Source organism: Pezoporus wallicus, unplaced genomic scaffold (genome assembly GCF_028554395.1).
Source record: "Pezoporus wallicus isolate ANWC-B61680 ecotype Strahan unplaced genomic scaffold, APGP_CSIRO_Pwel_v1 contig_4264, whole genome shotgun sequence".
Classification (NCBI taxonomy): domain Eukaryota; kingdom Metazoa; phylum Chordata; class Aves; order Psittaciformes; family Psittacidae; genus Pezoporus; species Pezoporus wallicus.
In genome coordinates, this window is record NW_026637102.1 from 2010307 (window position 1) to 2036111 (window position 25805).

Consider the following 25805-nt stretch of genomic DNA (forward strand, 5'->3'; position numbering starts at 1 on the left):
GGAAGCCATGTATACCTTCAAAGAAAAAAAAAATCTCCAGTAATCAAGTTATATTTCTGCTTTTATTTAAATAATTCAAATATTTAAATAATTCAAAAATACTTATAGCCAATATTTACATCCTCAAACCAATTACTCTTCAAATCCTCCTGGTTAATACAGAACAGACTCTTTCAGTAATTATCAGAAGTTCTTACAATGAAGCATTGTACTTTTGGAAAAACAATTAAGCGTCTGCTGAACATTTAACCAGCATTCCCAAATCCACAAGAGAACACTGCTCCTATAAGATGGTATTCCTCCATCTTCCCCTAAGGCAGCAGCTTTTTCAGAACATGAACTGCTTTCCCAATATTGAAACCTCCTAGTAACAGGTAAAAGGACATTCTAGAAGTATGCCAAATTGGATCACTGATTTGAAAAACTGAAGATGGAATTTGTAATAAAAGTTTAATTCAAGTCACATCATTTTTCAATTTTCTGAAAACATTAGCACTGTAAAAATCTTCCTATCCAAGATAGTATCCAGATGGCTTTTGCAGATAAATTCACTTTTCATCTTTCAAGTCACACATAACTAATGCATAAAATGCTTTAAATTCAAACCTTTTGTCTCTTCTTCCAAACACTGCTAGGCCTTCTGTGCTCATTTCTCAAACAGCCATGTCTTCTGAATTAAGACAGTCTTTTTTTCTGTTGCTCAACAGAGCCAGTACAATCTGCATTTTCAGGTAAATACACACCCATGCTCTGTAAAATGTTAGAGGTGGGGCCTGCCAGTCCAGACTGAGCACTATAGGATTCAAGCAAATTAGCTACTAGGTTCATATCCACATCAACTGGTGTCAATTCAGTATCTTCAGCTCCAGAATCATGGCCAGTACTTTCGCATTTAGCTGCTTTAACAGAACTTGCCTATGGTGAGGATAAAGAGAAAGTTTATCAAATTGTTTAAACATTTAAAAAAAAAACCCAACTACAAAAAAACAACAAACAAACCCCCAAAAGAGAAATGACACAAGGAAACAGTTCTGCAGCCAACAAAGCTTAGTACATTCCACACTGTCTTGATAGACAGGAATTTAGTCACCAAATGCTCATGCCAGTTAAAAATTATCACTTGCCATTATATAGAGTAAGTTCCAAGAGAAAGATGGAAAGGGTTACTGAGTTGGGGCTCAGCTTCCTATGGGAGTTGAGGAACTACAGGAACACAAGAAGTCAAGCTGCTGCTGTCTGCCTTACTACTAAACCAGAGTAAACCAGGGAAATTAAACTAAGTTTTGGAAACAATGTGCAAGTTAAAACTCAAATATTTTGCTTAAAAAACAAAAAAAAAGCATGGCGCAACTTCAGCACATTTTTCTTAGACATGGGATTACATTTTTTTTTAGTAATTAGTTCACACATGATCAGAAAACAGAAGTTTCTGCTCACATTACTCAGAATGACCACTTTTAGCGTATTTCCTACTGAAGCTCTCAAAATTATTATGCTACAAACTAAAACTCAAAGCAAACTTACCCCTTTCTTTTGGGTGGTGAAACTTTTACCAACATTGGTATGTGCCAGTTCACGGTCCATCTCATTCATGTATGATTTGAGACTGCCTATAAGTTCATTAGGTGATACCTCCTGGTCAGGCTTTTGATTTTCAGCATCGAAGTCTTCATCATCTTCATCTGAGAAATCAAACTGCTCCTCTTCATCCAGATCATCAGAATCCAGCTCTTCTGAATCTGCCCCTATGTTAGTACAGATACCAAGCAAATCAGCGCAGTGCCCATGGATGATGAGAAGACCCAGGAAAGGTGAGTAACCATGAGATAATTTGATAAAAACAAAAGAATAATGAAGCAAATCTCACCTAAAATTCTGTCTAACGCTTTCGTGAAAGCATCTACGTCAAAGGTAACATGGGAATCATCAGATGACCTAAAATATAAAAATACTTTTAAATAAGTAAAGTTTTTATGCTTGCATAAGCCCCACTTAGGCATAAGCCATATGGCATACCGATTCCTCCTGAGCCTAGATTAAAGTTGCAATATTTGAACTGATGGTCTTGGAAGTGCTTACAAGTCTGAGGCCTCTATGAGTCAGAAATGAAAGAGCAAGTGGAAGAATTCAGAGGGAATAAACCCAACAACTTTAATCATCTGTCATGGTCAAACAAATACTGCACTGAAGACAACCAAAACAAGCATGCCTGAATCCTTCTGGAAGGAAGGACTGGAACTTTAGACAAAGATTTAAAATGCTGAGAATATCTTGAGGTTTCCTGCCTAGAAAGAACACCAAAAGCTTCATTCTGATCTCTTTCAAGGCTCAGTGACTTGGGCGGGTTTGTTGCTTGTGGGGCTTTTTTCTTTACATAACTGGAAAAATAGTACATGATAACTTAGACACTAATTAAACATGAATTAGTTAAATACTAATTAAAAAAGTTCTAACACTAATTAAGAAGGATCCAACAGCTACAAGTAGACCCTTACACACTTGCTACAGCTTACACAGCATTATTTACTCAGTATTAAATCTATTCAAAAGAACCTAGACAATTCACTACTGACACTTTTCTAAATTAAAGACTTGCTCACACAACATTCACATTACTGGCATTCTGCTGTTGTCCAAATAGTTAAGTATCTTCAGTTAGCACTTTTCTTCCATTATTAGCAACGATAGGGATCCACACTGATTCATTTTTCCCGTTTCCAGGTGTACCTTATGTATTTCAGTAGTGCAAAAAAAGGCCCAGTACAGCTGAAATAGCACAACTTCCAGCATTTTTACCTGTACCAGTGTCTGAGCGGTCACCAAGCTGGTTTAAAAGCATCTATATATTAACTACTAACTTGGGTTTGTTTCAGGCCTCTGCTAAGTAGAATTCTCTGCAATAGAGTCAACAAAAAAGCTGCAGCAGAATGCAAACACATTCTACACCAAACACCAAACTTAAAAATACTACTACCATGGCATTTCTGCTCCTTCATGTGTTGAGACTTTGGATACAAAAGCCTTCATACTTTCAGCAACTGTCTCCAAGTCATATTTCTGCTCTTCCTCATTTGAGGACTGAAGGGACTCACTTCCTGCCTCCTTCAGCATCTGATCTAGATCATCTGGTGTAAGCTCCAGCCAACTGTCATCTGAAAGAAAACAGGACATTATATGTTATTCTGCACAAGTCTGTTAACCCAAAGCCCAATCCAGGTAGTTGAAAGTACAGCTAACATTTGATTGCTTATTTCTGCACTACTACATTTTCACAATGATACCAGATAACAGAGGGTACAAGGCAGTGAGAAGCTGAGCAGAAGAGAGTTCAGATTTCATTTTACTACTTTGAAACTCCATTTTACATGCAGCTTAAACTAGCAGATCTTGTTCTAGTCACACTTCAACTATGATCATTAACACTAAAGGTGGATTTGTGTGCATCATTCAGAAATCTAGACACTGGCAACAACTACATTTCTGTCAAATGACTGAAAAAGAAATCTGTTATACAAAGTTTATGCTGGCCTCACATTGGCCACCAGAGTAGACAAGACAGTAATTAACTTTGTATTGTCAGTATTGGAATTGGCTTATTATTATAAAATGTTTAAATACTTTCCATGTGGTAGACAGCTGACACAAAGTACTTGGTCTGGTGTAAGTGTGCATGGTGTTACTGAACTAGTGGTATCAAACCAGAAACTGGATTATGTATCTTGCCAACTCACAACTCCAAGCTTTGTGGCTTATACAATGAAATGGTTGCCTCAATCTTAAATGACAGGCCATTGGTAGCAGTCACAGGATAGCAAACAAACTAAGTAGATATGAAGACTGCTACACTGCTGTGAACATCCACCCTCTCCCCCTCCAAATAATCATTTGTGATTGGAATAGTCCTACTCCCATTATGCTCACCATCCTCTGGAGGAAGACAAGCTGCTTCTCTCTCCAGTTCCTTCAAATCAATGGTTGTTGTCTGTAGCAATGTCAGGATTTCATCACCTGGGCTCACTTCAACACAGCTAGAAGATAAAAAAATCAGTTTACCAAAATGTATTTTTACTAGCATTACAGTGCCAATGGCATCACACACTCAAATTCGCCATTATTCCTTCTGTGCAAATACATCAAAAGATAAGTGAATTTGTGGGAAGTACCAGAATAGTGCACAAATAGTATTAGTCAAAACAAGACATAGTAAATTACTATGTCCCTCTTGATGGTTCCAAAGCCTATTTCTTATGTTTCCCTTGTTCTTTGTATTTATGTTATCTTGGTAAACATTAGGATTGCCAAACAGCACAGACTGGAAATTCAAGCAACTAACAGTCAAGATATTATGAGCTGGCAAACCCTCAGATCTTTTTGCAATGAATCTTTTTGCATTTGATCTTTTGGAGAAATGTACAGCCAGCTGCCCGTCTTGAGTAAAGGAAGCAGATTACTACATACTTATTATTCACTGGGATTCCTTTTCAATTAAACTTTTAAACACTTTCTATAGCCAGCCAACCAAATGATGCTTTTCAGTCACTTCTTAACCCACTTGGAATAGCTTAGCATTTTACAAAATCAAGATAGTTACTCAAGCAATAACTTCTACTAGTAGAGAGTATTCTAAAGGAACTAATATCCGTACGCCCTAGCCACATGTTAAGCGTGCAATGAAGAAAAGAGTTCAGACTATTTGTAATGAGTATTAAAAAAGTACTTGTGTATGATTACTCATGATTTTCAAGTAGCTCTTACCTTTCTGGCTTGGGAACAGATTGCTGGAAGTAATCTTCTGCCATATGCAACAGTTCTGAGTACTTAGCAGATCCTTCCATTTGTCCCTGTTTAATGCAAGTCACAAGTATGAATCCAAAAAATTCTCCCTCCCCTTCCTTTTCACAAGGAAGCTTCATAACAACAATTTGTCACACAGAAATTTAGTGCTGAGAAAATCAAACAAGTAATACAGCTTTGCCATGTATACGTGGAACAGAATATAGGGAATGAGAATAAAGTATTTTTGCAGTCAAATATGAACTGAAGTCTTATGCTGCAATATCATATGGTATACACTAAAAACAATCAAAGACTACTACAATTCCCACGGGAGGGCAGATTTACCATGCTCATGTTACAACTGTACAGGAATTGTGAATAAATCTGTTGTTGTTTAGGAATTACCCACAGAACTGGCATTGCAGTACTGTAAGAATATTGTCCTTTTCCTATACTTAAAAGATACTAACCTAAACATGCTGATAGAATTGTCAAATTTTATAACCTTCAAATACGTAGTCAACTTATGTTAAATTCATAGATGTTTAACATGTAGTCAAAGGCGTCTTTAAACCAAAATAAAAAAAAAAAAAACCAACCATGAACAAAAAAATACACTTACAAGCTCCCAAATGGGACTATGGATGTTAAGTATAAACCTTTAAGAATATTTAATTCTAGAGGTAGAACAGTGAAAATATGTATAACGACAGACAAACATACTGTGGGGTTTCCTTTATTCAAATATCTACTCCTTCTTTAGATGAACAAATTCATCCCCAAATCCTGCTTTTTCCTTATTACAAAAAGAAATTAATTAATTTCAAAGGGGAACAAGCTGCACATACCTCTGTTGAAGTCATTCATTCATTTTCCATAGAGAGAAGCATTAAATTTCTTTCCTTGCTGTAACTACTAACACAAGTTCAAAAGCTAAACCATGTTTTTTCCCAGAATGTTTAAAAGACACACACAACTTCACCTTGAAATAATTTTTCTCCTTGAGGCTGCTGAGGAATCGCTCCCACAGAGGACCACTCAACACATTTCTCTTAGAATCAGGAGATACTTTATTGCACTTGGAGCACAAAATTTCAAAGCCATGAGCCTGCATAAGAGATGCAAAAAAAGGTTCTCAAGATGTGACAAATTTAAGTGCGCCTTTAAATGACTGCATAAAAACCTGACTATCGTTGCATTCCTGATGCTGACATTTCAGAAGCAGATGCCAATCCCAATTACATGTCAGGTAGTAGTATTTGTTTTGGAAGTTGGAATCTCTCTTTCTGCAGCAATAATGGATCATTTTAATTTTGCAAAATTTCTCTACATCGGCAATGCAACACAGAAGACAGATCTATAGTGCACAAGCTACTCCTTACATACGCATGAAGGCTTTACTTGTATTTATAATCTATGGAAGTATAAGAGTGCTCTGTTCTATAAAAGAAAACTCCTACGATTCTGTACTTCCAGAAAAATGGCAGCTGTGAATTTGCTCACATTTTTCTGTATAAGCAGGCAACATACAAGCAAAGAGTCATTTCTTAGGCACAGGTAAACAAGCAAACTAAAGACTAAGCACAAAACACATGAAAAAATAATTACCAGTTTCATGCCCAGTTCATAGGCTTTGAATTGAGGGTGAGATGGGAGTGGCAGTGTGTATCCACTGCGTCTATCTGGAACAAACTTCTGCTGCACCAGTTGAGCATATAAACACTTTGTGAAAGTAACCTGAAAAAGCCAGAGCAAAGGAAAAACACTCACTGCAGTGTAACTATCTTGTGTACAAGCATCAGCTTCCAACCACTCTAATTTTGCTTTAGAGCACATATATTACAGATGATACCTGAGGCTGTAGTCAAAATACATCTTAGACACATTCACCTAAGATTGTTGCTTTTCAGATCTCACAAAGTATATTCCAAGTTGACATATCTGAATAGACTTCATGCAGCCTAAATACATCAGAAAAATGCCTCAGCATTCATGCCAACGAAGTATATTTTAAAAAAGGTTAAGTACTGTCCTAAATTGACAAACTAAAGCTGAGATTTCAACAGTCTAGAAGTCTAGAATTTGACTGCAACTCTTATTTTCAGGAGTCTAGGGGTATTACTCTGTAATCCAAACTTATCTGATATGACACTGCTTGGAGAATGCTCATAAAGCACCTCATAAAATAGCTTTCACAAAGCTGTGTAAGCACAGCTGAGAAAGTGAAAAGCCTTGGAATAAACAGCTAGTGGCTGTAGGAGCAACTCCCTGTGTTGGCTGGCAGTGCTGTCAAATTGCTCTGACCACAGAACTAGGTCAATTTACTTAGCACGCCATCTCAGCAGAGGAACTACCAGCAGTAACCTCTGATTTCAGAAACACTTATCTCATGATTAGCCATGTCAATCTGAAGGCAGAAAAGCTATTAGCATCATGAACTAGAAATTCAGGTCTAGTGCCAAAAGAAAAAAAATCAGAAAATGCGCTATTTTAAAAATTAAATTTACATATTTATATCACTTGACCACAGAACTTCTGTCAGCTACAGAACCTAATTAAATGACAAGCTGCATTAGAAGGATTGCTTACTATGGTCATCACACGCTCCTCAGGACGGAAAGTCTTAAAAGGGCGACATGCTCGTAAATCCACAGGATCTCTCAGGTAAAAGGCCTGGACTGCTGCAGCCACCAAGGAAGGGCGCTGCCTCAGCACTGCCACAATGCCTGCTGGAAGGTAGCAGTGGGCTTGGTGAAACGAGGCCTGAATTTTCTCAGGATACCTGTATCACACAATAACAACACAGTGTAGTAAATGTATTGCAAGCCCAAACCACCCCTTTATTAATGATTATTCCCTTTTTTGCTTTAATATTATTATGGGCCAAGTGCCAGAACATCATTCTAAACTAAATTTAAAGCTCAGCTAACCTAACATCTGGAATGTCTGCTTGTATATATACATATATGCAAATATAAATATCTAATTAAATTTAATTCCCACAGCAGTAAAATGAATCACTGTGAACTTGACTACATGTCCATCTATACAGTACCCTTCACTGCACTGAGTGCAGAAGTCACCTGGCTCACACTGCCAAAACTTTGCAAGAAATAACGTACAATGCTGAACACAACTGTGACAAGTTGACACTCTGAAAAGTGTTCTAGTTCTACATTTTAGTTTGTAATCTTCTTTCCTCCCGCTGCAAAGGCTCCTAAAGGCTCACAGAACTTTTCAGATTATTCAGTACAAGAAGGATGTGAAGGAAGAAATAACTCTTGTCATTGTCAGGTGTGGCATCATAGCAGTGAACCACTTTCAAAGCCCCCAGATCACAGCATAGTCTACAGGACAGTGGTCCCCCTCTTTAGAAGAATGCCACCAAAAAAACTCCAGCTGGTGGCTTCTGAAAAGGAAGCAATTTTATCACATCTAACAGAAAGTATGCCAGACAGCCCAGAATCAAAACTTACTGTTGCAGAAGACCAAAATAAAACACCCACATACCCACTGATGCGTTTATACACTGCTGTTCTAATGGGTTCTGCAGCCAGGAACTCCTCCGAATGGTTGGATAACAGTGTTAACGCCTGCGAGATTGTCAGATTGTCAGCAGATGGGTTGTATTCCTTCTCTTGACTCTCTGACAGTGGAATGATGTGTAGTTCTCCTTTGTAAAAGAACACCTGGCAGATAGTAACACTGTCATCAGACAGAGTAAGAACAATCACACACTAAACAATGGAGAAATTAATTTAATATATGAATGCAACTGTTTAAACACAACACATTATTTTAGTGTGAAGTGTCCCTGCTTCAGTGTGAGGTGTCCCTGCTCATGGCAGGGGAGTTGGAACTTGATGATCTTAAGGTCCTTTCCAACCCTAACTGTTCTATGATTCTATGATTTCAGGAGCTACATATGAACTCTGCTGGATCCTGATCCCAAGAACTGAATGTAATATTGTCAATTCCCTCACTCTCCCCATTCCATTAAATGGAAGAAAAATATGGTCCTGGTAGTCCAGCTACAGGCTTGCAACTCATTTTTGCTTTGTATTCTACCCCTTTTCTTTCCAAGAGTCTTCTGGCAGGAAAAAACACAAAAACAAAAATACCCAAAATCTTTGTTCATGAAAAATTAAGTTCTTCCCATTACAATCCATTGCCAAGAAATTCAGTGACATAGCTTCTAGCAATCATCAACAGCAAGGTGATCTGGCTGCAACCTCCAGGTGAAGGAGTCCACTCATGGAGTTATGCCAGAATCAGTCTGTCTCCCCCCAGTCAGCAACACTCCAGCATTCCCCACTCTGAGGGCAGCAAAACCTTATGCCTGAGCATTCAAGAATATGGTAGAAAAAACACAAGTGGCTATAGTAGAGCTAGAAAGTTCAGGAGGATCTAAGAGTGCTCCTAAGTGCAGTACTGTAGGTTTGTACTACGCTGCCAAATACATTTCAATAGTTCCAGTCTTATTCAAGCCTTCCTTGCAGTGGAGTAACTTAGGAAATGGAAAGCTGGTCAAACTTACTGATTTTACAGATCAATCAATAGCACGATAGCTTCACTGCCTTCATATCTGCCACCACAAGTAGCAAGCTTCAAAAAGTTCAGTCAGCTCTTCATTATGGGACAACCCATAAAGAATTAATTATGCAGAGTCATAATTAATTAAAGAATTAATTAATAGAGTCAGATCCAGCTGAACAACACAGACTCACAGCCTAGCAGGAAGGTCTGCAGTCTCCATATGAACATTTGCTGTTAGCATAAAAACGTGTAAGAAATTTCTCTTTCTTTCTTCCATCAACAAACCAATTCTAGAAGAACAACCTTATACCTGCAACAATTTCCAGGTATTCCTACAGCAGTTTCTCAGTCACTCTACACAGCATTCTACAAGAGCACACAGGTAAATCAAGTATCAGAGATTTCCAGTGGTTAGGTCTCTCGTTCAACATCCACAGCAAGCAGAAAGAAGCTCATTAAAACTAGAATAAAAGACTGTGCTGAAAAAAAAACTATGTTGTTAATTAAAACAAGTCTTGAGCCTTGACCAGAAGTTTCTTCACTACTGAGGGCTAGACAGCAGTCTGGATTTTCAGTGGCAGTCAGACCACTTGGTTACATAGAAGTACAAGAGAAAACTCCAACTGGTAAAGATCCATTGCGAGCCACTTGGCAACACATACGTAAGTTTTACTCACCCTGTTGTCACTGTTCTCAGGATTCAGCCACTTTGGGAGAAAATCAGCTGCTTCTATCAAGAGAAACTCTCCATCGTTGTCATCGATCCTGGCCAAGCAGAAATTGGTTTCTTACCAGAGAAAGTCTCACACAACACAATTAACACGCACTTCCAAAGCCATGTCTGCTTTTTATTTTAACGTTAAGACATGACCTCCCGTCAGGAGGTCCCTTCACACCCCATGCCCCAACCGCCGGGCACAGCACTGGGCCCGCGGCGGCGGTCGGAGCCATTACCTGGCCGCCAGCCCCGGGAACTCCCTGGTGATCTCCCGGACGAGGTAGACGATGAACCACTCATCCTCCACGTTATCTCCGAACAGCGTGGTGCCGCCGAGGTGCGCCGGGATCTCGCCTGGCCAGGGGCGAAGAGAGGCGGCTCAGCGCCCTGCCGGGCTTCCCTCACACATCCCGCTTCCCTGGCTCCCCTCACCCCCCGTCCCCCGAGGCTCACCCCGCGGCGGCACATAACGCAGACGGAAGGGCTGTCTCTGCCAGATATAGGTGGCAAGGAGCGGCGCGAATCGCACCGCGACGCCCTCGGCGCAGCGGCGCAGTAGCGCCTCGCCGCCCGACCCCGTGGCCGCGAAGAGGCAGTAGCGCACAGCATCCTCCGGCACCGCGGCCTTCCGGATCGCCTCCATGACAGCAGGCCGAGTCGGACCGCGCCGCGCTGGGCAGGGCAGGGCGGGGCGGGGCGGGGCGGTAACGCGTTGCTCCGCCTCCCCAGGGGCGTGGTGCGGCCATGGCGGCTGCGGGCCGGCGGTGGCCGGCGGCGTCGCGGAGGAGCTGAGGATGATCTCGCGATACGCCCGGAAGCCGGTGCCTCCCGGCGCTCTGGAAATGTGAGTCGCTGCTGCCTCCTCCTGTCCCGCTACCGCCCGCTGTCCCTGCCCCCGCTGCCCCAGCCAGGTCCCGCTCCCGCCTGGTGCCGTGCTCGGGCCTGCCCGCCTCGCACTGCCCTTCAGCCCGAGAGCCGGGCCCTGTGCCAGGTCGAGGCCCCGGTTACCGCGTGTCGTTGCCGGCGCAGCTTGCCGGTAACGCCTGGGTGGGCCGAGTTTAACGCGGAGTTGCAGGGACCCGGTGCCGTTACCGCGGTGCGGTGGCGGTACCGAGGCAGCTGCCGGCGGTGCTGCCTCTAGAGGTGCCGGGCGTGGGGGACAGCCACGGTAACGTGCGCACACCGATCCTGGCCAGTGAGCGTACTCGTCGCTTCGAAAACATAAGTGTGAGAAAACGCGATTAAATCGTTGGTCTTGTCCTCTCTTTTTTTGACCCAAGAGTTCACGGGAGCGTAGGCGGTTTGGGGTTTGGGTTTTGGGGGGGGGGGGGGGGGGGGGGGGGGGGAGCGAGAGGTTTAAACAAAGACAACAGTTCGGTAATTCGCTACTACTATGCTTAATTCAGTCGTCTTTTCTGAACAGCAGAGAAATGACAGGAGAGGCAGCTTCTTTACCTAAGGCTTTTTGAGCTGATACCTGGGACAAGACTTTTGCTCCTGCATTGATACTTCTCTGCCTCCAACTATTGTGACTTTTCTCATCGTTCTTTCCTGAGCATATAAACTGGAAAACAAACAAAAAAAGGCAAATACTATTTCTCCTGGCTTGCCTGTGCATGGTTTGGTGGCTGCTCTTGTTCTGTTTGATTGTAAGTCACCTACAGGCATAATGAGATTGTATCTGCTTTTAGAGAACTGTAGACCAATTCTCAACATTTTAAGAATAAATGAAGACACTGATTTTTAAGCAAAACCCTTTAACTCCATGTTTAGCCTAGAGTTAGTTTTGATACATTAATTCTAAAGCTTTGGTAACAAAGATTAGCCTGATATTAATAAATGAGCTCTGTTATGCAAATTAGTGCATTCCTTAAAAGCAGGGAAAAAAACAAACAGAAAACCACTGTGGGACCTCCGTAGATATTTGTTGCTGTAAGTAATGTCAAGTTCCACTTCTTGTCTTATTTAGACAGGGACTTCCAAAACACACCTTGCGGCATCACCCACTGCCAGAACCAGGAGCTGAGGTGCACCCAGCCACACCCAGGGCTGAAAACCATGGCAAGACCTCAAGGTACTCATCATAACATAAAATGAATCTTTGTCTGGAGACAATGGGAAGAGCAGGCACCTATTTTGGCAGTAATAGAAAGCATGTAGCTGTGTTCTGTTCCCATCTCGCAAATGGCTTGGGTCATCTAATTTTAAGGCAGAAATGAGGAGAAACGATAAAATAATTTCTGACTGCTGCAGAACAAAGACTGGAAATAGTCTGCTGCTTAACTGAGATAATTTTTGGAAAATCTGTGCTTTGCTTGACGTCGAGATTTCCTGTGTCATTGGGATTATTAGTAGTTACAGTTGTTACAATTACTTGTGTACTGTAGGTTCTGCTTAAATGCCTCTGAAGTAAATATTTACCCTATGAAAACTCTTAGCATTGCCAAGATCTATTCTGATATGTTTTCTGTTGTATGGAGAGAAAAGTTTGTCATTGTGTATTCTTGGGTGTTTTCTTTTCTTTTTTTTTTTTTATCTTGACTCAATATATTCATTTCAGGGAGTCTGAAACCCAGAAGGAATCGGATTATCCTTCTGTTACTCCAGCTGATCGTGGGAATTCATGGTCTGCTATTCAGGGTTATGCTGACGCCTCTACCGAAGACAGCTCAGCCTTCTCTTGGGGCTATGATGTGAGTAGAATATAATCATTCAAGCCAAATCTAGCACACTGAGTAGAAAGACATTTGAAATACCATTGCAAATACACTGCAGGATAAAAATGAGGATTGGATCTCTCCCTAAATCATAAAAGAACATCTTTACCTCTTCCCCATTATTCCTTTCTCTCAGATTAAAACATACCAGGCTCATGTTTCTCAATTAATATTCTGCATTTTCATCTAGCATTTTGAAAATGCAGATCATGTAAAGCATAAGTTTATCTGTACAACATAATAAATGCTGCTGTTGTGGAATCCCAGACATGAATGGATGACTTTCAGGCACTTGGTGTGAGTTTATCAAACTTCTGCATACTTGTATGTTTCTCAAAATACAGTAAGACCATAAAACATTTTAATCTAGAAATATTTATTTTATTCTCTGTCTGCCCAAACAAAGCATGCCATTGCTTTCTGTGAGGTTAGATGGAACTGTTTAGATTTTAAATTACCCAAGAACTGACCCCATTTTCTAGAACATGTAACAGAGGTCCCGAATATCCATCAGTTGCACAGTGTAACACACCATCCTGCACTGGTTTCTGCTTTGCTGTTGTCTGTGGACATGGCAAGCAACAGATTTTCCATTACATTAAAATGTCGATGAATTTTATACTTCCTGTTCTGATTTCTTTTCTGTAAATTGCTATTTTTTTAATATAACAGTACAGATATTTTAAAATGTTTTAATAGCTAATCTGTAGTGTCAATGAAAGCTTTATGTGTAAACATCAGTCTTAACAGCAGTCTGCATTATCACTGGAGAGAAATTATTTAAAGTTAATGTCTTTCTGTGAAAAAAAAATAGAACTGGTTAAAGTCCTACTAAACTTTAAACAATTAATTGCCTTTTTCAATTACATAAAAAAAATCTATTTAAAATTCCCCTCTGAATGCTATTCAGTAGGTATTTATTGGATAACTTTCTTTTCTAGGAATTTGATAAAGCTGCCACACAGCAAGTTGAACAGATGCTCAGACAAATTGATGAGCTTCTCTATGAGCAGAAAGAAAATGAGCAGGTTGAGGAACTGCGGGAAGAATGCCAGCAGTGGACATCCAACTTTCCTCATCTCAGGTATTGTATAGACTAATGCTAGTACCATCACAGTTATAGGTAGCGATGGAAGCAGTTGCTTTTAAAACAGCATTAGTAACAGGGTGGTTTTATATAATTCTGTAGTATTATAGTATAACTAGAATTAACTACTTATAACTAGAGATAAAAAGATCACTTTGGTAGTCTGCCTGCCATTCTCATTAATAAACATCCTGCTATCTCGCATTTGGTTCCTTCCTAGAGGATTTTTGCTATTTGCAACTGACTTGGCCTTAACATAGCCAAATTCTCTCAGAAAAGATGTATGGTTGAGCTGAAAGCCATGTGCTTAAAATAATATAAAAATCCTTCTGCCCTAGTTCAGCGGTACTTATGGCTGTCTAGAAACTTACATTTTAAATCTTGGCTACATGAACTTGAACAGTTTCATACACATTCAAAAGTCTTCCAATTAGCAGAGCATAAAAAACCAAGCAGCACTTTCCTAATGTATTTACCTGACTCAAAGCAATCTGTACTAGAAAAACAACTGAAACCACTTTCAACTGTCATAAAGAAAACTACATAGAATTCTTAGGATTTGCTGCTATGTTTTCTCACACTCTTCAATAATCATACTGTCAGTGTTTTCTGATGTGTTTATCCTTTGCTTTTGCCATGGCAGAGTTGTGGGGAAGCAGACTGTGATCCCCACAGATGAAGGGTACAGATGGTATTCAAGTTTACCTTCTGTCAGTTCAGGTTCCTCAGATGTAAGTTCACCACCAGAAAAAGATTCTCATGAGTAAGTACCAGTGGTTAACCCAGACTGTACCAAGGTGGGAAGGTAATTTTGTTCTCAGTAGACTGCAGTGGCAAGCTTCTTAAAATGTGAACCCTAACTCCTTTCTGTTAGGCTGAGTTTTGAACACAGCATTCAAAATAGCAAGACTGCTTGTTGCTAACTACAGTAAAGTGGACAGTAAATAGAAATACCTTTGCTGCTACTGACTTCTTAAGAATATGTATGTATTGTAGCTGGTTTTATTGTTATCATCTATTAAATTTGTATAGAACTTAAACACCACAAAGCACTAGTTTAGTGGTACTTTTATCATTTAGTGTTTTAGGATGATTTTTAATTAGCTTTGATTTTTTTTTTTTTTGATTTTTTTTTTTTTTCCCTGAAGATTTAAGGTTCTTGGCAAGAATTAAAAATATTCAGGCCAAAGTTTTTCCTTTAATACATAATTTGTTGGCCTCAATACTGCTCAGCCTTAACTACCATGTTGTCTCTCAGTTCACAAAATGCTGCTATTTGAAATGGAATAACAACTTGTTTTAATTTCTGCTTTCTGAAAACTGTCACTTGTTCAGATTTAGTGTTTTTGGCAAGAAGGTACCTCTTTCTGTTACTCCCATTCACAAAAAGGCTGACCGTTCCAAGTCTCCGACCTTGTGTTCTCCAGAGAGTGAAGAAGGTGAAGATGGAGTAATTGTCTCTGAAGGCGTAATGGAGGAATATTTAGCATTTGACCACAGAGATGTGTAGGTATTGAATATTAAGATAGTAGCTAGTATCAGTATCCTGGAATTCCTGCAGTTAATATATAAACAATATATATTAACAAAATATATATAACATATATTTGGTTTTGATGTTGATAATTTCTTTTTTGATAAATTGATAGCTGATAAATTTGATGAATTTATTTCTTTATATCTTTTCCCTAAAGAACTTTCAAAGGCCTGAGGTAGGATGCTTGGGCACTGGAAATGCTCCCAATCCTAGAACAATTTATTTTGATAAATTATTTTTCAGATTTTTTTGGGGTAGGTTTTTGTACTAGCCATTTTTGTGCCTGGTTTAAATAGTTCCTTCCATCATAACTAATAGCCTGCTCTCTATGTGCATATTTAATAAAACTTATTTAAATGGCATTTATTTTTTATACTAAGTCAAATTCATTGCTGTTTGTTACGCACTAGCAGTGTGCTACTTTGATTTTGTACTGGAATTTGGGTGGAATTGTACCTTTCCAGATTTTAAGTGGTAAATTAAGAATTGGGAGTGGATTTGATGCTTGCCAAGAAAAAAAAAATCACTATTTTTATCTTAAGAAGAAAGGATTAAAGTTAGTATAAAGAAGATTCTTTTTGCCCTTCATTCAACCCAACAATATGAACATATGGCCTGGGTAAGGACTCTGGGTGGTACTGTAAGTTGCCAACTACTTAACTGGTTTTAAAAAGAAAGCCACTTAACTGCATGGACCATGAGATTCAGGTTGGTAGGTGGCATGCTTTGACCAGGCCAGAGGGACACTGCTGAGGCAAACAATATTGCTGTCTCTGTGAAACAACAGTGGAAGTATTACAGCTTTTTCTAGAGGCATCTCCTTAGTTTTTTTGGGTTCCCCCCCCCCGCCTTGTAGTTTTTGGATGGTAAATACTAATTTAGGGAACATACAAGAAAGCCGTAACGAATATACTCACATCAGTATTTTCTCTCTTCTATAAGGTTTCTTTTGGCTGATGAACATAAGCTTTTTTGTGCAGTTGTCTTCCAGGTTTCACACTTCAGAATACCTCTTGCATTGTGGAAGAGCACAGCAAAGGCCACTTGCTGCTGTGTATTATGTTTTTTCTTCCCTCTATTGATTACATGTAATTGTCTAAAAATGAATGAAGCCTGACAAATGAACAGATATCACTTGAACTATTGATGCTTTTTTTTTATAAATACTTAATTTTATATTTCTATTTTTATATAAATATATTTAGATATATTTACATTTTATCTATACATCTGAAAATATTTACATCTAAATTTTTGATAATTATTTTTAAATGGAACTTTGCCTTGGTAACTAATTTATTATTCATGAATATCATTTATAGTGATACTGTGTGGGGAAAAGAAGGGGTGCTGTAATGAGGTGATTGTCCCTGTCATTTCTTATTTAGATCAGCAGTAGATTCTGGAAGAAACGAAAGTTCAAGTGCCTGATGTACGGAAGCTTGCTTCTTTCACTATTACGCTGTTATTTGATACTGCTTTCAGAAAATAATACTGTGTGATAAATACAAAACTTCTCCTGGAATTTCAAATTGTATTTCAAATTGTTAACAGCTTGTCTTCAAGCTGTTTGGCCAGCTGCCTTCACCTGTTTCAGGTTAGGAGAAAATGGAACAGAAATGCAGCATTATCTGATCCTATTAAATAAATGCAACAACATATGACAAAGAAAATATGTTTATGGTACAGGTAATGCTTATGTTTCTACAGGGAGGAGGAGTTGCATGAGAGGAGAAAGGGACTGTCCTCTGGTAGACACAAACTGGGATTTCCTCCTATTTCTCCATATGCTTGTATGAAGGATTCTGTGCTTACATTTGTGTTTGATGATGTGTGGAGTGAAGTCATAAGCTGCATGGAAGAATTAATCTGCAGACACTGGGAAGGGTCAGCCTCTGGTAGGTTAAACTGAAGATCCAGAAGGGGATTTCAGTTTTCAATTTTGCAAGAATGTAATGAGAGAGATTTATTTGGGAATAATCTCTTCGGGGGTGTACGTGGTGTATTCTTCTAACAGTGTGAGACATGCCTTCAAAATATTTAACAGAGCTTACCATCTGAGAGGACTCTCTTCACAAAAATAGCACAGTCCACAACCAGCAATGCCAGTCTGCATTGACATGAATTCTCTATTGCTTTGCACAGATGATGAGAAAAATATCGTAGCAGTAGAAACAATCAGAGCAGATGCTGGAAGTGCTTTACAATTTGATCCTCTGCCAGTGTTGTTACCTTCCGTGCCACAAACTAAAATGCCCTCAGTGACTTCAAATCTGGTAAGTATTTTTAGCCATCCGTTTTGTGTATGGATGAATCAATACCGTGCTACCTAAGCAAACAGATTCAAGTACATTGAGAGATTGTTTAAATACATGACGAGTTTGGATTTTGTGTGAATTCTGACTGTCCTTTCCAACACTTAAATTCTGTTATTTCTCAGTTGCAATATTTTAGTTCCTGCTTTTCTCTTTAAAACTTGGTTATGTATTGGACAACTGTGCTGACCGTTCATTAGTGATGTACTTCTTTCTACATTTTAATAATATTTGATCTAAACTGTGAGATAGAGGATTGCATGATTGAGATCCCATTCTCACTAGCTTTAACTCAGAAGGCAATAAAGGGCAAATCCCACCACAGTTATAAAACAGGTTGCTTTTTTTAACTCAGACACTTAAATTGGACTATATTACCTATTTTAGATTATCTGCTCCCAGAGGGGTGAGTGACAAAGTGTTATCTGTTATTCCATTTTAATTCAGCTCTTTCCTTCTCATTTCTTTTCTCCTTTATTTCTACCCTCTGCCTCTTCCTCATGTTCCCTTTACTGTATGTGTAGTGCTCAAAACCCAGATGTGGCCGCAAAAGCAAAAAGAGAAGAAAAACACCTCAAGTATGTATGCTGGAGAGATTAAAGCTCTGGTATTTTCTGTCTGCTATTGTTAACAGTGGGCGGAATTTGATGTTTTTCCAGATCAGTCTGTATTCCACAAAAGGAGTTTGCAGGTCTGTTCTTGACAAAAAATGTCGACATACACTGAAAATTAGTTTTATAAAGCTTGGAATTACAGCCATTGTTAGAAGATCCTGCCATGCAAATGAGAAGCTCTGTTAGAAAATATTAAGTATGACATAGCATGGTAGGATACATTTTCTAAGCACTACCATTTGCAAGAACAATAGGATGAAAAAATGCCTTAGACGGGGAAATAATGTAACTGAGTGTATGTCTGGATATCATGGAAGAAATTAATTTCATTCTTCCAAAAGTCCACACAGGGACAAAAAATCTATAAATACGTGTATATGTCTCTGAAAAGTGTAATTTACTCCCTTATTTTTTAAATTTTCAGGTAAATCTCTCTCAAGGGTCAAGTACTGGCTCTCAACATAATCTAAATGGACTGATGGTAATACAGGGGATCCAGCTACAGCAAAGGAATCTGCCTGTAATGGAGAAAACGCTGTAAGAACTACAAATTTATCTGTAAAGTGGAGCACTCCCATGGTGAGAGGGATTCACCCTGAAATATTGAGAGATAACTGTCTACACTGGAGAAAGCAATTCTCAAATGCTTTCCTGCTTGGTTGTTTACTTATTTGTCTTCTATGAAACAGTATATTTCTAGAACAGGTTTTCTGTTTGATTGCTGCTGGTTTAGCACTTAGTGAACAGCCGTGGCATTGGTACTGACACCCTGAAAAGAAATTAAGATGGCATAGAGATTTGCTCAGATCCAAGAATCTTCAATCGGAAAGTTCATAGTTCAGTGAAGAAAAAAAGATAGGCTTTTTTTTATCTTTTCCATCCCCTATTATTTTCTAATTTGGCTGTAAATTACTTTATATAAATTACATAAAAAAACCACAAATTGAACACATCATCTCTATCCACATATAATATTGTTAATGTCACATGTAAATGAGTACTTTATAGGTGTCAGTCAGGTTGACTATATCTCTTTCGGTTCTGTAATTCTTTTGTTAGGGATCTGGATGACAAACAGCTGGGTTCCAGTTCCATCCTCTCTAACAGAGTGTGGCCAAATTGTCCATTGGAGCTCAGCACATCATCCCTGTCACATTCCACAAGAAGGCGAAACCCACCGCCACGTACCCTGCATCCCATCAACACAAGCCACTCTCGTACTGGGACCCCAGGGTCTGTGGATGATGTCTTCAGGGGAACTCAATTGTATGTTTTAAAACCAGTTTCTCACTGCAAGTTACCGTATCTAGAGAACCCAGTTTATACTAAAAGCATTCAGTTGAATAGAAAGAATATGAATGATTTGATTAAAGGAATTAACTACCCATTAAAGCACAATCTCCCTTGAAAAGGCACTAAAGTTGGTATTTATTGTGCTACAAGCTGTGATTCAATGAATCACATATTTAGGTAGTTTTGCGCACTGCACAAGCAAATACCACCATCTTTCTTGACACTGGCTTTCTTTTTCTATAGCCTGTTTTTGAGCTGTATTTTGTCTGTATTTTTTGGAGCTCAAACTACCTGTTGCTGTTCTAGTCCAGAGTGGGTATAAAGAAGGTGCCCATTTTAGGTTATCTGACCAAAGGATTTTTAATCAACTCGGTAAATCCTCAGTTACATCTAGAATGTCTTCTTTTTGTTTGGCATAATGATCTGAGTGAATGTCATTTAGAGGGACCTTGGGGTATCAGGAAACAATGCAGGGTTTAATATGCTCTATTCCACGTGTGTTGTAAATTAACAGTTTCCTTTTAGTTTCTCAGCTTACCTATAAACTCATTCAGCCTGGTTTGTTTGTGTTTTTTTTTTTTTTTGTCACATACTCTGTCGAGGTTTGGTCCTTGTCCCTTCATAACTGATGTTTCTACTTCCAGTATTTAATGCTTCTGTTCCCTTTCCTCAGGCTTTGTTCAATCTAATGATTGTTAACATCTCCCCTTTAATACCATGTATTTTTAAATGTATGCACTAGGAAAGTATTTTTTAAAATGCTGATTAGTTTTTAATGCCTCTTTACAAGACATCCTTCCTTCAGTCAACTCCAGAACACGTACAGAGCTAAGACCTCTTGATCATTTCTAGCACTTCTCAAACACACAATAATTTGCAGACATCTTTCAGGTGAAAAGGCTTTCCTAGGAAGAGGTTTTATCTAGAAAAGAAAACTTTCTCTTTTCATGCCTTCTGTGACCAAAACTTAATAAATGTTACATTTTATGTAACTAGATTAGTTTAGCTTCCTTTAGAATGCTTCCAAAAGCCTCTTGCACCTATTACTTCAAATAAACAAAATATGAAGAAGGTGGAAGCCTTATTTTACCCCAGATGTTTTACATGATGGTTGTAATAAGTGAAAGAGCTATACTCTGCACTAGCTTTTTTTACCTGCTCTGCTTAAAATGCAGGCCACTGTTGTTTTATAGGCTTGTTGCATAGCTCTAGTTGCTAGTCTGAAGTTAGCAGTACTTCATCCTAAAGGTTAAGAACAAAGAGCAGAAAATAATGCTGTGCCTGGGAATAGGCAGACAAGATTCTACCATTGTGTGGTAACTGCACATGAAGATAACATATATATATACACACGCACACCCCCCCCCCCCCCCTTGTTATGCAGTACCAGCTGCACAGGACACTCCAACAGGCACTGGATGCATTTTATCCAGCTAGCTTTTACATACACCAATTTCGGCTGGGGTATTCATTCTCAGACTCACTTTCTCTATATGCTTAATACTAAACATTCTGAAAACTAGAAGTTTTTGTTAATAGATGAAAAAGGTTTCTGCCAAATTTCACGCACGTCTCCAGTAATCAGCCTTAACACCAGCATCTTGTGGCAAAATTCTGCAATTGTTGCTTACTTTTAACATTGTCTATGTAATGCCAAACAAACTGACAATACTGTGTGTTTACACCATGGCAGACATAAAGTGTATGTTTTTTCCTGTTCTTATTGGTGCATTTCAGTCTGACTGCACATGAGCAGCTTACCTCACCCTCCCCACTGCTGCTAAACCGAAATAATCTCCTACCACCTATTAATACCACCAGTATGGCAGGTCATGTGAGCACTGCAGGATCCCAGAGGCAAACGGTAAGAGGCACAATAATTTATTATTCAGTAGTCTAAAATTGCAATGAGTGCTGATCCAATTACCAAACCCAAGAGTTCCAGTTTATTTGTTACCTTGTGACAGCAACTGAAATGATGCACAAAAAGTCCTATCAGTTTTGACTATCAGCATCACCCAGAGTCAACTGTTTTAATTCCAGTTAATGCCCGAATTTTTTCCTCTCTGTAACTAGATATAAGATGGTTGACTTGGAAAATCAGCTTTAATTTCTAGGCTAATTATTTTAAATGTGCTGCTGCAATAAGGAAAACTTGTAACTGTTCTTCAATGCAGAAATCTCGAGGGAATTCAAGTCGAGCTCACAGTGTAACAGCACAAGAAGATACCCACCAGCAGCTACAGGAGCGGCTTCTCTTACCTGATCATTTATCCAAGCCTAACACAACCAACACATTCTTGGTAAAGCATGCAAATTATACCAGATCATCTTAATTTTCTGAATAGGGTGCTCTGACAGTTAATAGGGTGCTCTGACAGTTAAATATTAATTGAGAAGCAAGGGTCATAGGCAATCAGTGGCAGGGAGTTCATCAGATTTGCCACTTGATTAGATACTCTCACTTTAACAGAAACATCATTGCTTGGCACTTCTGAAACAAACAGGGCAAGTCACTTGTTCAGGATAGCTAAAGCACTATAGTCCTCATAGCCAGCTCTGAACTACATCTATGTGTAGTTGCTGGTACTAAACTTTCCTTGAAAAATGGAAGTTTGCAATGCTTGTGCAGAAAGCTAAGTATTACTTTAGGCATAACATTTAATCTCTCACCTGCACTGGTAATCTAGCATCTTCTGTGAAGGCTTAAGAACTGTGAGGTAGGAGAGGATGCTTTAAAGTTTTGCATAGACATGAAGAATTAATTTCTGCAGCTATATTCAGAAACACTGCTTTATTGCACAAGTTTTTTGTGCTGTCAATGTCCAGCCTGGTTCTGTATTAAATTCTCTTGGTTTAATTTATTGAAACACAGCTGCTAGCTTGTTCTAACAAAGAATTTGGTCTAGGCTTTAAAAGCTATCATCTCAACAGTAGAGTTTAAATAGCTGCTTGTTCAGTTTCTGTGTATAGTTTCAATATCCCTGACTTAGCAGGTACAAGCAAACAAACTTTCCGAAGTCTACTGTGAAACAGAACTATTTCCAGAAATGTTGAGCGTGCCTTTAACTGTGGTCATTCTAAGTACGAGTGTTTTAAAAGAGTATTTTCTACTCCTAAAGTTGATTTAACTCTTCTTGAAGTTGTAAAAGCTCTACTTAGACCTTTACCACATCTTAGATGTGTTTAATTAGTTTGAATCTGCATTATCATCTCGATGTTTAAAGATTTTTGTCTGCAAACATAAATAATGTGAACTTTCTTTTCAGCTAGATCCACAGCGCCGCCGTTCTTGCACTGTTATTGATCACAGTAGTCAGTCTCGGACAAGCAGAGGATCAATAGGTTCAGGTATGCTCATCAGTCACAGAATTTAATATCAAGGAAGAAGTAGGCTTTTAGGACAGGGATGCATTTCCTACATAGGTAACTGTGTTCAGGAAGCTTTTCAAAGTTCTAAATATATTTTCCATTATACAGGTTTTATAGTTGCAAAGAATATGTTTGGGTGCAGGTGTGCTTTTATTACCACCTACTATTTTAAATCATTTAAGGAAGCTTCATGTAATCAGCCCTTGTGGCTCTCATGTCAAAGGTAAAAGCAGGAGTTGCCAGTTTAAACAGAAACTAGCAACAACTACTTTCTGTCAAGGGGATTTCTTCTGCTCAACTGTATAACTGAAAAAAATTGTCTTATATCCAAAGGAAACTTATTTGCACTGTATCTGAAAGGTATTCTACTAGATCTTAAAATTGTTTTAGATCACCTTGAAATATATTTTAAAGCCAGTAACTGTACAATTCACATGCGTACTCTGAAATCACGAGTTTCTTGTACTGTTTAATTTGTAAAAATTGGATAAACTTAATGGAGTTACTTGGCATAACCTAAAATGAATCTCACCTGAAACTACGTATTTTTAATTAACCAAAGTGTCAAGGCAGCAGGAAGGCATTTTTGGTGTGAATGTAATGCATAACTCTTCCATCTTTTTTGTCTTCCTTCACTGCAAAGTCATCTTGTTTGTGGTTAATACGCTTCAAAAACAGTTCTCATATATGCATTGGAGTAGTTACAGAGTCATAACCAGGGTTGGGTTTTGTTTTTGTTTTTTTTTTACAACTTTTTTTTTCTTTTTTATAGCAGGAAGCTACAGTACTAAGCTGCATGTGTGTAGACAAGTGTTACAGTAGACCAGCGAAGCTTACCCTCAGAGATTTAGGTTTCGACCTCTTATTGCACACGCAAGGGCTACCCTAGTCAGTTGAAAAGGATTTTGTTCACAAGTCATGGTAGAGCAGAAAGTTACCTTTGTGCCCTGGAACAGATTTTCTGAATGCCATCTTGATAGCTCTCAGCTGAGTTTGCCTCAAGCACTCATTGCTAGCTTCAATATAAAGCCAAGCATCACCTCCACCTGGAAAGGGTGGCACAGAGCACAGTGTTAGATGCACTTTCTGAAAATGAGGTCTGTTAAGGCAAGTTACACTGGACTCCTTTCATCACAGTGTTTTGGGATTCCTTATGATGTTGACAGAATTTCCAACATAAAACTATACTAACAAGATATAATTGAAGGTGCAAAAGTTAATGTAAGCTGCGAAGGTTAAAGTAGCAAGTACGTGGGTCATCATTAGAAGACAGGAGCAGTCTTCCTGCTTTTTTAATAGCACAGTGGCCTATTACCATTAATATAAGTAGTACAAGAAACATAACTTTAACAAAGGCACTAAAGTAACTTGTTTTTAAACAAGGAAGAAGTGGTTCCTACTGAAATGAAAGAAAATACCTGCTCTTCCCACCCCCACCCCCCGCCCCCCCCCCAAAAAAAAGAAATCAAACCAACAGATTAACAGTATCTTTGAATGCAAGATGAATTTTACAATTTAAATACTGGATGAAATATCAAGGAATACAGTAGTTCCCTGCAATGCAGCAACTATGAAAGCACAAACTTTGTCCCTTTTGGAAGGCAAATCACTTGTGCAAATTTGAGACAAGTTACACATAATGCAGTTGATAGCCATGTATTAGAATAAAAAGCATGTTAGTTTTAAGCTAGCAGAGCTGTATTTGGTACTTAGTTTTAATACTTTCTGGAGGTCTTAAAAGTTGTACATGATCTCTGTTTATTAGGTCTTCAGCTGCATAGGTCTGTGAAAACCCACAGGCGAAGCGGATCAGTCACAAAAAGCAAACAGGGGTCTAACGTGCCATGAAGCATTCATCCATCTCCACAGAGTCATGAACCACCTCTCATTCTCAGCAATGTCAACATTGTTTACAGAGTTTTCAAACACCCTTCCTTTTGAATAGTTATTTTTATATAAATCTAAGAAGCAGGTGCCAAAGATTAGAAGGGGTATACTTAAACATTCCATTTTCTACCAGGAGAAGAGTTATACTCCGGTGGAAGGGTGATCACACTCCGGTGGGCAGTAAAGCCTAATTCCTAGAAAATCTATCAAATGCTCTCAGTCGTTGCTGTTTTCCCATTACGGGGTTGTGACTGGATCATGTTGTTATGGGCAGGTTCTGCAGAACCTGTTGATTTTTCCGTTAGCTTTTCAGAAAATTAATCAGGCCTTCCACAGCAATAATAACTTAAACTTTTTAGAACTATATAACTGTATTTTTATGTTTAAAGCAATATTACACTATCAAAAGCAAGCACTGCACATGATACTGCTTCTACAAATTAACTTAGACCTAAGTTATGAATCCTGTAGTAATTGCAGCAGATATTAATACACATGTATAAAACTAAGGTAGCAAACCAGATGAACAAAACTGATAGGTTCAAGGGTAGCACACCACTGACTCGTCCTGTGTTATATACTTACACCTCTTCCTCAGTGACTGAGGAACGTTTAAGAGGCAAAAAATAGTCTTTTAAGTACAAGTAGTTCCAGACAGTATTCAAAGAAAAAATACATTATCTTCCTGATGGGATATTTTACAGTATTTTTACGGAATAGGTCAGCCTCTGTTTCCAGAAATACCTGCAATTATACAATATTTCTGCACTGTACCCTGAAGTTCCACAACTTGCAGATGCAGTGTAGCTTTTAGTAGATGCGTTCTCCACTGTGTGACAGACATACTGGAAGTATTAGCTGTAGTTCCCCTTGTGGCCCCAAATAAGACAAAAACATGAAATACAGGCTTCTCAAAATAAGTGATTAGGTCAAGGTTTTAGTCCCAAACAGTA

General features: G+C 38.8%; 2 protein-coding genes across 3 annotated transcripts; one reads left to right on the forward strand and one right to left on the reverse strand.

Annotated features, from left to right (window-relative positions):
* Positions 1-433: 433 nt before the first annotated feature.
* ECD (ecdysoneless cell cycle regulator) lies at positions 434-10679 on the reverse strand. Its single transcript, XM_057403370.1, has 13 exons — positions 10484-10679; positions 10267-10384; positions 9990-10077; positions 8287-8465; positions 7366-7558; positions 6385-6513; positions 5759-5884; positions 4756-4841; positions 3922-4028; positions 2975-3152; positions 1868-1935; positions 1525-1745; positions 434-915 (listed from the first exon to the last, which is right to left on the reverse strand). Exons 1-13 carry the CDS (start codon positions 10671-10673, stop codon positions 676-678), a joined length of 1923 nt encoding a protein of 640 aa, XP_057259353.1. The 5' UTR covers positions 10674-10679; the 3' UTR covers positions 434-675.
* A 75-nt stretch (positions 10680-10754) lies between these two features.
* FAM149B1 (family with sequence similarity 149 member B1) lies at positions 10755-25054 on the forward strand. 2 transcript variants are annotated; one of them, XM_057403371.1, is made up of 15 exons: positions 10755-10874; positions 12000-12104; positions 12591-12723; positions 13689-13831; positions 14478-14597; positions 15170-15340; positions 17082-17269; positions 17517-17647; positions 18211-18264; positions 18725-18837; positions 19360-19566; positions 21331-21457; positions 21771-21896; positions 22863-22944; positions 24731-25054. In XM_057403371.1, the coding sequence occupies exons 1-15, from the start codon at positions 10825-10827 to the stop codon at positions 24811-24813; spliced, it is 1833 nt and encodes a 610-aa protein (XP_057259354.1). In that variant the 5' UTR covers positions 10755-10824; the 3' UTR covers positions 24814-25054. The 2 variants fall into 2 exon arrangements, with proteins under 2 accessions (XP_057259354.1, XP_057259355.1); XM_057403372.1 differs by lacking the exon at positions 10755-10874 and adding an exon at positions 10976-11257 and having other exon boundaries at positions 14555-14597.
* Positions 25055-25805: the final 751 nt, after the last annotated feature.

Bases quoted from the DNA above. Each gene is read 5' to 3' on its own strand.
- ECD (XM_057403370.1), bottom strand. From the start codon at position 10,673: ATGGAGGCGATCCGGAAGGCCGCGGTGCCGGAGGATGCTGTGCGCTAC. The intron at 4,842-5,758 runs GTGAAGTTGTGT...TGCATTAAACAG, and splicing joins AGGAGAAAAATTATTTCAAG to GGACAAATGGAAGGATCTGC. The intron at 1,746-1,867 runs GTGAGATTTGCT...GTACTAACATAG, and splicing joins AGCGTTAGACAGAATTTTAG to GGGCAGATTCAGAAGAGCTG.
- FAM149B1 (XM_057403371.1), top strand. From the start codon at position 10,825: ATGATCTCGCGATACGCCCGGAAGCCGGTGCCTCCCGGCGCTCTGGAA. The intron at 12,105-12,590 runs GTACTCATCATA...TATTCATTTCAG, and splicing joins AACCATGGCAAGACCTCAAG to GGAGTCTGAAACCCAGAAGG. The intron at 14,598-15,169 runs GTAAGTACCAGT...TCACTTGTTCAG, and splicing joins CCAGAAAAAGATTCTCATGA to ATTTAGTGTTTTTGGCAAGA.